We start from the raw sequence: 16738 nt of genomic DNA, 5'->3' as shown, positions 1-16738 counted from the left end.
TCAGAATAATGATAGTAAAGATGATCCAAAATCTTGGAAATAGAATAGACAAAATGCAAAAAACAGTTAACAAGGACCTAGAAGAACTAAAGATGAATCAAGCAACGATTAGAAACACAATAAATGAAATTAAAAATACCCTAGGTGGGATCAATAGCAGAATAACTGAGGCAGAAGAATGGATAAGTGATGTGGAAGATAAAATAGTGGAAATAACTACTGCAGAGCAGAATAAAGAAAAAAGAATGAAAAGAACTGAGGACAGTCTCAGAGACCTCTGGGACAACATTAAACGCACCAACATTCGAATTATAGGGGTCCCAGAAGAAGAAGAGAAAAAGAAAGGGACTGAGAAAATATTTGAAGAGATTATAGTTGAAAACTTCCCTAATATGGGAAAAGAAATAGTTAATCAAGTCCAGGAGGCACAGAGAGTCCCATACAGGATAAATCCAAGGAGAAATATGCCAAGACACATATTAATCAAGCTGTCAAAAATTAAATACAACGAAAACATATTAAAAGCAGCAAGGGAAAAACAACAAATAACACACAAGAGAATCCCCATAAGGTTAACAGCTGATCTTTCAGCATAAACTCTGCAAGGCAGAAGGGACTGGCAGGACATATTTAAAGTGATGAAGGAGCAAAACCTACAACCAAGATTACTCTACCCAGCAAGGATCTCATTCAGATTTGATGGAGAAATTAAAACCTTTACAGACAAGCAAAAGCTGAGAGAGTTCAGCACCAACAAGCCAGCTTTACAACAAATGCTAAAGGAACTTCTCCAGGCAAGAAACACAACAGAAGGAAAAGACCTACAATAACAAACCCAAAACAATTAAGAAAATGGGAATAGGAACATACATAGCGGTAATTACCTTAAATGTAAATGGACTAAATGCTCCATTCAAAAGACACAGATTGGCTGAATGGATACAAAAACAAGACCCATATATATGCTGTCTACAAGAGACCCACTTCAGACCTAGAGACACATACAGACTGAAAGTAAGGGGATGGAAAAAGATATTCCATGCAAATGGAAACCAAAAGAAAGCTGGAGTAGCAATTCTCATATCAGACAAAATAGACTTTAAAATAAAGACTACTAGAAGAGACAAAGAAGGACACTACATAATGACCAAGGGATCGATCCAAGAAGAAGATATAACAATTGTAAATATTTATGCACCCAACATAGGAGCACCTCAATACATAAGGCAAATACTAACAGCCATAAAAGGGGAAATTGACAGTAACACATTCATAGTAGGGGACTTTAACACCCCACTTTCACCAATGGACAGATAATCCAAAATGAAAATAAATAAGGAAACACAAGCTTTAAATGATACATTAAACAAGATGGACTTAATTGATATTTATTGGACATTCCATCCAAAAAAAACAGAATACACATTTTTCTCAAGTGCTCATGGAACATTCTCCAGGATAGATCATACCTTGGGTCACAAATCAAGCCTTGGTAAATTTAAGAAAACTGAAATTGTATCAAGTATCTTTTCCGACCACAACGCTATGAGACTAGATATCAATTACAGGAAAAGAGCTGTAAAAAATACAAACGCATGGAGGCTAAACAATACACTACTTAATAACGAAGTGATCACTGAAGAAATCAAAGAGGAAATAAAAAAATACTTAGAAACAAATGACAATGAAAACATGATGACCCAAAACCTACGGGATGCAGCAAAAGCAGTTCAGAAGAGGGAAGTTTATAGCAATACAATCCCACCTTAAGAAATAGGAAACATCTCGAATAAACAACCTAACCTTGCACCTAAAGCAATTAGAGAAAGAAGAACAAAAATATCCCAAAGTTAGCAGAAGGGAAGAAATCATAAAAATCAGATCAGAAATAAATGAAAAAGAAATGAAGAAAACGATAGCAAAGATCAGTAAAACTATAAGCTGGTTCTTTGAGAAGATAAAAAAAATTGATAAACCATTAGCCAGACTTATCAAGAAAAAAAGGGAGAAGACTCAAATCAATAGAATTAGAAATGAAAAAGGAGAAGTAACAACTGACACTGCAGAAATACAAAAGATCATGAGAGATTATTACAAGCAACTCTATGCCAATAAAATGGACAACCTGGAAGAAATGGACAAATTCTTAGAAATGCATAACCTGCCAAGACTGAATCAGGAAGAAATGAAAATATGAACAGACCAATCACAAGCACTGAAATTAAAACTCTGATTAAAAATCTTCCAACAAACAAAAGCCCAGGACCAGATGGCTTCACAGGCGAATTCTATCAAACATTTAGAGAAGAGCTAACACCAATCCTTCTCAAACTATTCCAAAATATAGCAGAGGGAGGAACACTCACAAACTCATTCTACGAGGCCACCATCACCTTGATACCAAAACCAGACAAGGATGTCACAAAGAAGGAAAACTACAGGGCAATATCACTGATGAACATAGATGCAAAAATCCTCAACAAAATACTAGCACACAGAATCCAACAGCACATTAAAAGGATCATACACCATGTTCAAGTGGGGTTTATTCCAGGAATGCAAGGATTCTTCAATATACGCAAATCAATCAACGTGATACACCATATTAACAAACCGAAGGAGAAAAACCATATGATAATCTCAATAGATGCAGAGAAAGCTTTCGACAAAATTCAACACCCATTTATGATAAAAACCCTGCAGAAAGTAGGCACAGAGGGAACTTTCCTCAACATAATAAAGGCAATATATGATAAACCCACAGCTAACATCATTCTCAATGGTGAAAAACCGAAAGCATTTCCTCTAAGATCAGGAACAAGACAAGGATGTCAATTCTCACCACTATTATTCAACATAGTTTTGGAAGTCCTAGCCATAGCAATCAGAAAAAAGAAAAGAAATAAAAAGAATACAAACTGGAAAAGCAGAAGTAAAACTGTCACTGTTTGCAGATGACATGATACTATACATAGAGAAGCCTAAAGATGCTACCAGAAAACTACTAGAGCTAATCAATGAATCTGGTAAAGTAGCAGGATACAAAATTAATGCACAGAAATCTCTGGCATTCCTATACTAATGATGAAAAATCTGAAAGTGAAATCAAGAAAACACTCCCATTTACCATTGCAACAAAAAGAATAAAGTATCTAGGAATAAACCTACCTAAGGAGACAAAAGACCTGTATGCAGAAAATTATAAGACACTGATGAAAGAAATTAAAGATGACACAAATAGATGGAGAGATATACCATGTTCTTGGATTGGAAGAATCAACATTGTGAAAATGACTCTATTACCCAAAGCAATCTACAGATTCAATGCAATCCCTATCAAACTACTACTGGCATTTTTCACAGAACTAGAACAAAAAATTTCACAATTTGTATGGAAACACAAAAGACCCTGAATAGCCAAAGCAACCTTGAGAACGAAAAATGGAGCTGGAAGAATCAGGCTCCCTGACTTCAGACTATACTACAAAGCTACAGTAATCAAGACAGTATGGTACTGGCACAAAAACAGAAAAATAGATCAATGGAACAGGATAGAAAGCCCAGAGATAAACCCACGCACATATGGTCACCTTATCTTTGATAAAGGAGGCAGGAATGTACAGTGGAGAAAGGACAGCCTCTTCAATAAGTGGTGCTGGGAAAACTGGACAGGGACATGTAAAAGTATGAGATTAGATCACTCCCTAACACCATACACAAAAATAAGCTCAAAATGGATTAAAGACCTAAATATAAGGCCAGAAACTATCAAACTGTTAGAGGAAAACATAGGCAGAACACCCTATGACATAAATCACAGCAAGATCCTTTTTGACCCACCTCCTAGAGAAATGGAAATAAAGACAAAAATAAACACATGGGACCTAATGAAACTTAAAAGCTTTTGCACAGCAAAGGAAACCATAAACAAGACCAAAAGGCAACCCTCAGAATGGGAGAAAACATTTACAAATGAAGCAACTGACAAAGGATTAATCTCCAAAATTTATAAGCAGCTCAATAACGAAAAAACAAACAACCCAATCCAAAAATGGGCAGAAGACCTAAATAGACATTTCTCCACAGAAGATATACAGACTGTCAACACACACATGAAAGAATGCTCAACATCTTTAATCATTAGAGAAATGCAAATCAAAACTACAATGAGATATCATCTCACACCAGTCAGAATGGCCATCATCAAAAAATCTAGAAACAATAAATGCTGGAGAGGGTGTGGAAAAAAGGGAACACTCTTGCACTGCTGGTGGGAATGTGAATTGGTACAGCCACTATGGAGAACGGTATGGAGGTTCCTTAAAAAACTACAAATAGAACTACCATATGACCCAGCAATCCCACTACTGGGCATATACCCTGAGAAAACCATAATTCAGAAAGAGTCATGTACCAAAATGTTCATAGCAGCTCTACTTACAATGGCCTGGAGACGGAAACAACTTAAGTGTCCCTCATTGGATGAATGGATAAAAAAGATGTGGCACATATATACAGTGGAGTATTACTCAGCCATAAAAAGAAACGAAATTGAGCTATTTGTAATGAGGTGGATAGACCTAGAGTCTGTCATACAGAGTGAAGTAAGTCAGAAAGAGAAAGACAAATACCATATGCTAACACATATATATGGAATTTAAGAAGAAAAAAAATGTCATGAAAAACCTAGGGTTAAGACAGGAATAAAGATACAGACCTACTAGAGAATGGACTTGAGAATATGGGAAGGGGGAAGGGTAAGCTGTGACAAAGCGAAAGAGAGGCATGGACATATATACACTACCAAACGTAAGGTAGATAGCTAGTGGGAAGCAGCCGCATAGCACAGGGAGATCAGCTCGGTGCTTTGTGACTGCCTGGAGGGGTGGGATAGGGAGGGTGGGAGGGAGACGCAAGAGGGAGGGGATATGGGAACATATGTATATGTATAACTGATTCATTTTGTTATAAAGCAGAAACTAACACACCATTGTTAAGCAATTATACTCCAATAAAGATGTAAAAAAAATAAAGAAAGAATATAATTTTACAGAGAGAGTAAAGGATAGAAATAAGATGTCTCTATACCTCAAAGTTTTCAAAAGAAAATCTTTGAGATGCTACATACTTGAAAATTGATTTGACATAGCCCAATAAATCCCCTAATAAACAATGCCAGACAATGCACATCAAATATAGCAGAGCACATGAAGAATCTCACCATAAATCACTTCTTGCCGTTTGACCACATCTTTCTTTTGCTGTTTCAGAAACTTGCTGTCCACTATCTGACTCCAGGACTCTGCTTCCAGCTGTTTGGACTCAATCTCAAAGTCTCCCATTAGCTGCCCTTCATTCATGTCTGTACCTACTCCTCAAAATACAAAAAAAATCAATATCAGAATCCTGCATCTGTGACCTCTAAAAAAAACCTCTGCTGGACGTTCCTCATGGTGATAATTTCATGAGACATAAACACTCTACACTAATACAGGGATGTTCATAGAATATATATTCTATTAGAAAAGATCATTTTCTGTTCCAGAGTGACATACTCTATATTCAAGACTTCAGTTAAGGGTGATAACCGTCACATAAATCAAAGGTGATTAAGACATGATCAGGGTCCTGGTGACTTTACTTGTTTAAGAGAGTAGGCTTACAGCTGTGCCAAAAGAGCTAGAACTGAACGTGTACGAAAGTCTAGGGGAAGGAGAAGCGTTTGTACCATAATCTGACCACATTAAAATCAATGACATCCTTCAGTGGACAACCATCTAACAACAGGGTAAGTGGGTTTACCAACTCATTATAAAGCATGTGATGCTTTACAGACAGTTCAGAGAAGTTTCACAGGAGTAAGGAAAAGGCAGGAGATGCGTTAGTGCTTGCATTCTAGGAGATGGCACAAAGTCTCTGCAGACACACACAATACATGCCATGATTTCTGCTTACCCTCATCAGTAAGGGACTCTGTTGACTCATTGACCTTGCTGATTTTATTTAGTGAGTCTGTTGAATGAGACAGGAATTTCCATGTGTTTGATATGTTCTCATCATTGCCAACTCTGGGGGCAAAAGGAAACACATACCGTCAGATACATTCTGAGAAGCCATAGTTTCCAGTCTTAAGTGAAGATCTGAAAAACTAGAAAGTGACAGCTGGCTGCAAGTACTACAATGATGGAAGACAAATTACTTAGGTCAGGTACCCAGCAATATGCAACACAAACTATTAAGGAAGGTTGGAGGCACTTAACATCACTGCAGGCATGAACTTTTTGAGCCTTGGATTTTTTTTTAATGATAGGTAGCAAGGAGAATGCTCTTCCTTCAAACTGCATACACATTATATAAGAAATTTTTCTGTTTGAAACTCATGTCTAACCACTACACTTTTTCCCTGTGTTCCCTAAATAACTATAGACCAAGCACTTATATTAAACCATATTCTTCCAACTTTTCTTGAGCCCAACTCACCAGCTAGCACATTAGGTACCCAGTAGATGTTTGTGGTACAACACAAAAGTAAGCCAGAGTCATTTAAAACTAAATTTTATTTAAAGGCCAACTTTTAAAAGTCATAATATAAACTCATTTGGATAACATGAGAACTTGGAAAAGAAAGCCTTTGGTTAATTACAATAGAAACACAAAACGATATAAAAATCCCTGAAACTTTGTTTTTAATGAGGAGGAAACATTAGCCAGCACAGAGGTTAGGAAACACAGACAAAAGGAGATTTGCATCCTTCAGTTGGGAATTTTCCTCCAGCCTAGGTTAAGAGAGCTGCAAGAGATGTTTTGAGTCCTACATTTGAGATGACTTCTTTACTGGATGGGAAGGCAGGCATCTTACCCCAAACAGCCAGCAACATCATAATTGGCCCCGTGCTAATCACAGACAGCCGAGGCCTGAACAATCAGGGGCCACAGCAACTTCTGGAGGGACCATAAAAGGAACTCAGTGCAGATGAGGGATGGGGAACCTACTGTAGTACCCGGCCCATTATTCACTCCCATGACTTAAGAGTCAAGAGGCAAGTTTAAAAAAAAAAAAAAAAGCGAAACAAAACACAGTTACCCCCTCCCCCCAGGTTCATCTGACCAACAGAAAAGTGTGACATATGAAAATACAAGTGATTGAAACCAAACATTCAGAATTAAATCTTTTTTTCTATTCCCACTTCTTATTTTGATCTGAAAATCATCCTTTTAGAAGGCAGGTTCTTTAAAAGAAGGGCTGATCATGTATAAAAGCAGAGGACAACTGGCCTAAAAATGGTGTTTAAAGGGGATCCTTGCTACAAAATGGCGATAGTGATGGTGCATCAAAGTGTAATCCTCACCCCACTCAGCTGTAGCACTAACCCATTACGTTATACATTTCTTTCTAAAACAATCTTTTTGTCAAATGGTATAAATTATTATGCTCTGTCACCTAGATGTCAACTGTGTTAGCTTTACATCCCCACTCACCCAGCAATGTTCTGAATGGAGACACTTTTGGAGAGCGACACACTCTGCTGGGACCGTCTGTTAGCAAACATGGGGGCGGCAGTGGTTTCATCGGCCAGGAGGACTGCGGACCGAGGGCGCTCCTTGGGCTGGGAGGCTGTAAAGAATGAAAGGACACCAAATGAAGTATCACCGACACATGCCCACCAGCACTGACTCAACTGATGAATGCCAAATAGAAGCAAACTGCTTTAAAAGAGATTTACCCTGGGAGTATAAATAGGTACAAAAACTCTATGGAAGACAACTTGGCAATAGCTGTTGAAACTGTAAATACCTATCTTTGATCCAGTAATTCCATTTAGGATATGTTTATTCTACAAGATTTACTTGTTTATATTTGAAATGACATATGTCCAAAGTTATTCAATGCAAAGTTTGGTAAAAGCAAAATGAGTATCAAAAGAAGATCAGTTAATCAATCATGGTACAGCCTACATGTGAATACTATGAAGCTTTAAAAAAAAATGAGGACACTCTCCATGAACTGACACAGATCTGCAGATAACATATTAAGGGGGGAAAAATCAAGGTGCAGGGCTTCCCTGGTGGCGCAGTAGTTGAGAGTCCGCCTGCCGACGCGTGGGACGTGGGTTCGTGCCCCGGTCAGGGAAGATCCCACATGCCGCGAAGCGGCTGGGCCTGTGAGCCGTGGCCGCTGAGCCTGTGCGTCCGGAGCCTGTGCTCCGCAACAGGAGAGGCCACAACAGGGAGAGGCCCGTGTACCGCAAAAAAAAAAAAAAAAAAAATCAAGGTGCAGAATAAAGTGCGTAATAGACCACCTTTTATGTTTTAAAAACATAATTAATAATCCAAATTGGTATTTGCTTTATTTTGATAAAGAAACTTAAGGAAGGTAAATATAAAACTAAGAAAAGTGGTTTACCTGTGGGGTGTGACGGCAGTGAGGATAAAGAATCATATATTTAAAAATTTAAACTAATTCAAAGTAAGAGAAAAGGAGACCGAGAGAATTTTAAGGATAAAAGGAGCCTCAAAGATAAATGAGGCTGGTGTTCTTTGGGAGGACCTACCAAGAAATGTGTCAGGGGCTGGTGAGATATGCAAATTCCCAGCCCACCTTGTTCTGTGCGGGTGGGACCTGGGAGCCTACACATTTACCAGCTCCCCAAGCGATTCTTCTGTACAATGTCTGAGAACACAGGTTTTGACCAATTCCTTTAATTTACAGATGAGGAAAATGCAACATGTGTTTGAGGTCACATAGCTAATTTGTCCTCATACTGCATATTTCTCTTGAACTTGACCAAAGAGGAAACTGGAGCTCTAATTTCATGCTAAAGTAGTCACACTGCCATCTGGGTAGCAAATTATTTTTCCTTGGTAGCTAACTAAACTGCTGCATTACCTGTCCATCCCCAGGAGCATCAGGAGCTGAAGGAAATAAGACTGGGGCAGCTGTTATGGCTTCACAGTATTACAGGATGTTTCTGACTTAATAAAATTAATAAAACCATTAATTTCCAATTCAAATTCTGTTTAGAAGAAGGTGATATAATAAACACCAGAAACATGCTACCCTATAACACGACCAGACCCTTCCTGCAGGAAGCACACAGGAAACTAGGAGATGTGGGTCCCACACCAACAGGGAAGAAGGGCAACTGGCAGGGAAGAGAACATGCTCAAGTGTTCAAGAGCCTGGAGCACATCCTCAGTGTCTCAGAAGGGAAGCTGCTGAGCAGATAAAATCTGATGAAGGAAGAAACACCCGTTCTTGAAGAACAGTAGGATGTGGGTAAGTCAACAGAAAAAGAGGACATTCTGATGAGGAGAATTACATGAAGGAAGGCAGAAACACTCTATTAATGTGAAAGGGAGAAAACAAGCAGAAGAGGAAGTAAGTAGAGGGGCGTATATAAGGGATCAGTGAAACGGCTGGAGAAGCAGAACGAAGTCATGTCATGCAGAGCCCTGAACATTATCAAGAACAACCTGCATCTAAAAGGCAGCATAGGGGGGTGAAAACAACAACTTTCCTTTGTTGAAACCAATCCACTCCACTCAGGGAAGTTGCTAACTACTCTCTGAGCCTCAGCATCCTTAATTGTGATGGTGATGGTAGTGGTGAAAGCAAACACTGAAGGAGGCCTCTCACCAAGTACTTCACTGGTGTGATCTCACTTAAACCCGATGACCACCTGCTGATACTATTACCATCCTTTCACAGAGGAGGAAAACGAGGTACAGGGGATTTAGTAAACGTCCAAGGTTATGCGGCTGTTAAGTGGGATGCTGGGACTCAGACCCATCCAACTTGAATCCACAATCTGTACTCTTACCGCTACGTTACCTCAGGAATAAAACAGGTAAAACAGGAATACGAATACATGCGGGGGTCAGATATAATAGGTATTTTTTGGAAAAATGCTATTTTATCTGATTTGAAAGAAAAAAAAAGGTTTCTGAAATAAGGGATAATGTCACAGAACAAAAGTTCAAGGAAGATTAGACTTGTGAAAGGTGTTGGAATGGGTTGGATCATTGGTTAAAGTGGGTGACACTCAGGCACAACTTTTCTTCTAGGAATCCACATGCAAAGATGGGCAATTGGACTTCTGTCTAAAGGGACTCCACACCATCCTGGTGGCACAGTCTCTACAGCCATTCCGGGGCCATCTGGAAGCACTCAGAGCAGTCGGGCACAAAGCAGTGGTCCTCAAGCTCGAGTGTGTGCATCACCGTCACCTGGAGCATCTACTAAAACACAGATCACTGGGCTCTGCCTCTGGAATCTCTGACGTAGTAGGTCTGGGTAGGGCCCAAGAATTGGCACTTCTAACTGATCCAGGATCTACCCTTTGAAAAACACGGCCTGAGGGTAAGTTTCACATGGGCTCCCATAGAGCAAATTTAGGTGATACTCATTACTGCATCTTTATGACAGGGGTTGGAAACAACTCAGACAACCATCTTTGGGGGAACTGATAATTATAATGTGGTATATATTTATGAAAGAACACCATGCAGCGATCTGAGACAATAGCTTACATATAGTAACACGCATAGATCTCAAAACCATATTGAGTGGAAAAAACCCCAGCAGAATGGATAAGCAAGTCCTATCATCTAATTTACATTTAACGCACAAAATCATAAGAGATATTTCCAGAGGTACACATATGTCTAAAGATACGGCAGATTAGAGAGGTTTACATGAAGTATACTGCAGTGCGTGCCGAGGGGGGGAAAGGAATGAGACAGGGAATGAAGAATGAAATGGGGAAAATATTAAGTAAAACCAAAGTGAAGCTTTGCACAGACTGGAGAAGACAGGTTGATGTGAATGGGAGAGGTGTGATTTACCCAATTTGTGTACCACTGAAGTCCTTGGGGAAAAAAAGATTTTCATAACTCCACAGTTTGTCAAGAAGTTTATAAGCAAGATCTCATCTGATGCAACTGTAACGCTGCTAAAAGCGAGTTTCACTGTCGACTCACGCAAGAGAAATTTCAAGACACACAGGGCTAAGGTGCTGCCTTTTAAGCGAAGACACACACTATTCTAGAACCTTCCAGAGAGTTTGATGGTAGAATGGTAAGCTTTTGGTCAATGAAACTGCAGCCTTCTCTAAGTATTCAAAATAGGTATTCAAATCTTGCTTAAGAATAACAAGTAAATACTACAGAAGTATGGGTAAGTCCTGAACCAGAGAGGCGAAAAGGAATCATGAGACGTGGGCCGAGCTACTTACACTTGTTTCTCATAATGACCGTGGGCAGCGAAGATGTGTCATGTGCTTGAAGGCTCCCTTTGGGCTGCTGAAAGGAAAAGAAAGCCTGAGTGAACCCTGCATTTACAATTTATCTTCTGTCAAGTTTCAAGAGGCTTAGAGCAGGAAGCCAGCTGCTCCTACTTCCCTGCTCTATTCCTGCCAATGGTCCTCAGCACCCTAGTCCTAAGCCACCCACTCTGGCTCCCCTCTGAACCCGCCAAGCACTCTGATCCTGCAAATGCCATCTCTTCTGCCTGGAATGCTCTCTTCACCTTCACAGGCATGTCATTCTTCTATTTCAAGATAATCCCTCCTTGGTAGAGCCATCTGTTAGCTTCTTTCTTCTCCTCACCCGAGGCAGTGACTGGCACCCCTTAGAATCCTGCATGTGCCCCCGCCTAGTTTTTTCCTTATTTATGGTCATCGTCTGCTTGTCCATCTTCCCCACCAGAATGCCGATTCCTTAAGAGCGGCATCTGTGCCTTTTTTGTTTCTCTTTCTCCAGTGACTCGCATTTATAAGGTGTTAAATAATTCTTAGGTAAAGTGCTAATTTTAAGACTTTTGTTGTAGCATGGAACAGAGACACTGTGTGAGAAATTACAGACTGAAGCAATTAGTCTGAGATAAATCATTAGTGAAAAAGGGTCCATTTAAAATGGAACTCCCCCTTTCAGGTTACATTCTTTTCTATGGGATATGCTGTATCCCTATCATTCTCCTTCTCTATAGCACATTCACAGTAACAGCAGTCTTACCAGAGATCACAAACTTAAATGCCTGTGGGGTTGGGCAGGTAACAAAGGACAGAGGCGAGTTGGAGGAGCGGGGGAGTGGCAGGCTGGGGCTTGTATATCTTGTCTAGAGGAGGCAGCAGTCACTCAGCCCCAGTGGATTATCACCCACCACCCACCTCTCCAACATTTAAGGAACTACAGGCCAGATACTGTTCTACGTGCTTAGGAGCTATTGATGGATCACTTGGCAAGCTGAGTGCTTACATTCTAGTGGGGGGAAGGTACAGATCATTAAAAGTAAATGTAATACAATAAATACAGTTGTTAAGTAGACCCTAAGAAGGTGATAAGTAGTACTATGGAGAAAAAGAAAAAGAGCAAGGTGGGAATTGGGAATGCTGGGTAAGGGGAAATACCAGGGCTGTGAGATCTTCCATTTCTTCAGGAGAAATTGGAAATCCAAACTGGTGTGAAATACGATTTTTCAATAAATACACTAACTCAAATAAAAAAAAAAATTACTCCATGAGCCAAACAAAATTTATGTCCATGGACTGAATAAGATCTGGGGTACAGAGGTCTGTCATCTTTACACTAGAGTTCAGTGCTTCTCAAAGTGTGGTCCTCGGACTAGCAGCATTAGCATCATCTGGGAACTTATTAGAAAGGCAAGTTCCTGCCCCCTCCCCACCCGCCAAATTGGAAGCTCTGGGAGTGGGGCCCACTGTCACCTTATAACAAGCCCCCCAGGTGATTCTAATGCACACTCCAGTTTGAGGCCACTGCACTAGATAAATGCGTTTGGTTACTGGAAGCACACAGCATGCTGAGCATCTGTGTAGATGGAGCTGGAGAGCACTCTTCTGACAAGGAACAAAGACATTTATGAGTGACTACAACACTGAAAACCACACAGGCCACCTAAACGCCCATCTGCCCCCAGCCTCGTACTCTTTCTTTAAGGGCTCTGATATGCAGTGCCTGTTACCACACAGCTGCATACTCAGAGCACGTACCATCATACACTTCCTGCTCCTGTCATGTGATCCACACGAGCCTGTGGAGAAAAGTGCTGCCAGACAGGCCCGTTTAACCCTGACACTCCCCAGCCCATCAGCGTGTCAGAGCCCCTGATTTCCACCTGCTGCCCTCATGGTCCTGAAGAAGGAAGCCAGGCGTGTGAAAGGCAGAGGAGGTCTGCAGACGCAGTTAAGAAGAAAACCACTTCAACGGCGACACAGATTAAAATCACAGAGAAATGTGCATTTAACATGGAGAAGCTCTGAAACCATTTTACCTTCCAAAAGCCACAAATTCCCGAGTGTGTTAAGAAGAGAAAAATCATTTTTGGTTATTTTAGTCTCAAAGTAGGTACCAAATGATGAAAATAAACAAAAACTACAACCCCAAATCTCCCATCTCTGAAGATCTTATTGGTTTAGCCAGAAATGTCTTACCTTCATTTTGACCTTTGCACAGGAGGCCAGACTTTCTCTACAGCCTTTGTGGACAAAAGCACTACAACCTGAAAAGAGAGCAAAACCCCAGGTGACATTAATACACAGCAAACAGATCCCCCAGACTGATTTTTCCACTGCCCCAGCAACCGACAGACTGCCAGGTGAAGTCGCTCACAGGTCAGAATGTGACTAGCCGAAATTACAGACTGCAGCCCTCTTCTAGGAAGCAGGCATGAGATGTCATTTGGAGGAGGAGAAACAAGAGCAGATGTGATTTCTGATTAATAAAAACTAGAAATCTGAATCTTCTCGGGCAGGAAGCTGAGAGGCTACAAAACTAAAGTGAAAGCGTCTGCTGTCAATATGTGAGTCTAAGTCACAAATAATACATAAATGATATGTATTTACATATATAGACATTTACATATACGTTTAATAACACCCACAAATAATACATAAATACAGCCCCTTAACAGGGGCTGTGAAATCTGTATGGCTGTGTCAAAGGTGGAATGTGAATCTGAAAATCTACCTATTTATGTCCTTTGACTTGGAAACCTAACTACCCTGAACTTTTTGCAACACCCTGACTGAGTCAAGAGCCGCAGAAGAAAGGTCATCAGAACCACCCTAATAAAGTACCTCTGGGAGCCCTGACTCAAGAGGAAGTAGGAGACTTCCTGAAGATGAACGGACATTTCCAGGAAGATGGAGCACAGCCCATGATCCTCCAAGGACACGAACTTATTTCAACTCATTTCTCACTCCTTGACCCACAAGGGCCACTTATGTAAACACCCCCCCCCCACTCTCTGCCTCACAAGGGTCATCATCAGCTTGTACTGCTGCTATCAAGTCATAAAGCAGAACTATGCCAGGAGGTCAGAGGTCGAGCATCTCTCCAGGAAAGGACTGCCTGAGAAAATCAACAGATACCACCCATCAGGCAACGCTTCACACCCGGATTCAGGAAGCACCATAGGTCCTGCCTATGGTAACCCACGAATCATGGGCCAGGATGCTCTCCTGGTTCCTACGTATGGATTACGAGGATACTAGAATGGAGACTGCCAGAACCCCAGACCCCAGAGGCTTTTCCCCATTCCTTCCTCAATGCCCACTCGGTTCACAGGTCTCTTCCCTAACACCACCAGTCACAATGCGTTGGATAATCTTATGGTTTTCTCCTCCACTGAGTGCTCCTCTAGGGCAGGGTCCCTTCATCTGCTGCCGAATCCTTAATTAGGTCTCCCTAGCGTAATGCCTGGCTCATGCCACCTACTCAAACGTCTGTTTGAGATCTTATGTCTATCTTATCCAAAAGCCAAGTGCCCTGACACAACCTAGGTTACAGCATGTCAAATATCTTATCAACACTAAAAGGAGTACTAGAAGAACAACCATCACACTAAACGTGATTTAGGTCCTGGCTCTCCTAATTACTTAACGTTACCCTATGCGAGTTCCTTCTCTATAGGCCTCAGTTTCCTCAGAACTATAAAATGAAAGGAAGTACCACATCTTTCCCCAAGTTCCTTTTCTCTGTGATCCTGTAAGACTCCTTAGGCTACATCTCTTGAAGAAAGAGATAATTTTCCAAGTAAATCCACTAGATTGTTCTATAAGGTTCATGTTGCAGAAGAGTTTTCAACTTAGTCATCTGAATTATCACTAGGACAGACCCATCCTTCAGGGCATGGTTAGGGAAAGTTCCAACTGGAGAAATCTTGGCTGAAGCTATTTCCATAAAAGAGGCGATAGGGAGCAACTCTACTTCTGTTGACAGGATGGCCCAGAGCGGGAACTTGTCTGGAAGTGGGGTGGGGTGAAGTATTCTGGACCTTTTACTCTCAGGCCTACCAAGCCTTCTATCTAGCTAAGCTCTTCTAGCTCCACCCCAAGTGAAATTCACTGTCTGGTCATTTTTCTGATGTTAAACCATCAGAAGAGACACCCATTTACCAACGGCAGCATGAGAGACTCTCCTGGGAAAGGCTCACTCAGGGAATCAACAAGAGGAAAAAACCTGGAAGGCTTTATCTCAGTCACAGCTCTATTCTTATTTCCATTGTTTCCTTCTCCAGGAGGAGACTGCAAGGGAGCTATATGGATGCTATGCTCCCTGCAATTTCTACTGTCTGTGATCATGACCAGTTCCACATAAGTCGTGAAACTGTTCCAGAAGCCAGCAGTTATAAAAGGGTTATATATCATTGAATACTAATGCCAGGGTTTCTCAGCAACATCCCTTTCTGGGCACAAGGAAGGCTCTGCAGAAAGAGACCCTTGGGGAGTGACTCATTCTAATCAGCAAAAGGAAACATTTTGAGGATATTTTTCTCAAGAACCGGAAACCACTGGCCCTCATTAAATTGTCTAGTTCTCTGCTACTTGAAAATAAGGATACATTTGGATAAAGAAATCATCTTACTACTCAGAGAAAAAAGCAGAATCACAAATAGAAATCCACATAACTCTGAGATGCCAATGCTGTTATGCCCTTCTATACATCAGGCAATGTAATTCATATTCCAGGATCTACACTTGGTGAACTTTGGCTAAAGACTTTAAGCCCCACTAGCCAATGGTCTTCCAGAAAGGGTCAAAGAGGCAACAGGTGGGCTGGACCGTTTGTCTTTATTGATTTATATTCAAAACTTTTTGCCTCTCACTTCTCAGAAACTTTTTTAACGGTTCCCCATCATCTTTAGGATAAAGCCCAAACTTCTTACTTACCTTGACATGGCCCATCACGTGCTGTGTACATTTCTAGCCCCTTGCCATGTTCTGTCACACCTCTGAACTCTGAATAAACTGTTTCCCGTACTTGTGTCCCTTTCCCTCTCTTCCTTCCCTGACTAGGTTGGCAGGACTCACTCTCTGGAGTCTTCTCTGACTCCTGCAGAGAAGATAACACTCCCCACCTCTACGCTTCTGGTATTCCATGCTTGCCTCTGTCATGGTACTGTACTGTGATGGCCACACTCTTCCACTGGACAGAAAACTCCTGGAGGGAGTTTAACTCTGTCTTTCTAAATTTTATATCCCTACCCCCAGCCTCAGGCCCACAGTAAGCACTAGATGTCTGAAGGAGGGAGAGGGGTGGGCAGGTGAGCTCCAAGCTGCTAGACCCACAGCATGAAGTATAACAAAGTAGTTGAGGCAAACATCTATATTCATCTTCTAGTAAGACAGAGCGTGTTTCCCCCCCATCGGCCCCACTATCCTTACTCAGGGTACATGTCTCCCCTCCCCTGCTACACAGATGCCTGGGACCACGGAGTGGT

General features: G+C 41.1%; 1 protein-coding gene across 9 annotated transcripts in view; it reads right to left on the bottom strand.

Moving 5' to 3' along the window:
* AKAP13 (A-kinase anchoring protein 13) overlaps positions 1–16738 on the bottom strand; it is a 369334-nt gene that overhangs the window by 28905 nt on the left and 323691 nt on the right. For 7 of the 9 annotated variants that reach the window (XM_082618886.1, XM_082618888.1, XM_082618890.1 and 4 more), the window contains 5 exons: positions 13449–13516; positions 11235–11301; positions 7480–7615; positions 5956–6068; positions 5222–5374 (listed from right to left, as the gene is read on the bottom strand). In XM_082618886.1, coding sequence (XP_082475012.1) covers positions 5222–5374; positions 5956–6068; positions 7480–7615; positions 11235–11301; positions 13449–13516 — 537 coding nt within the window. The remainder of the gene's footprint in view (positions 1–5221; positions 5375–5955; positions 6069–7479; positions 7616–11234; positions 11302–13448; positions 13517–16738) is intronic. The other 2 variants (XM_082618887.1, XM_082618889.1) reach the window with 2 other exon arrangements.

Source organism: Mesoplodon mirus (assembly GCF_964341445.2).
Source record: "Mesoplodon mirus genome assembly, chromosome: 4".
NCBI classification, from domain to species: Eukaryota; Metazoa; Chordata; class Mammalia; order Artiodactyla; family Ziphiidae; genus Mesoplodon; species Mesoplodon mirus.
The sequence above is the reverse complement of the archived record's forward strand: the minus strand, read 5'-3'. Positions and strand labels throughout refer to the sequence as shown.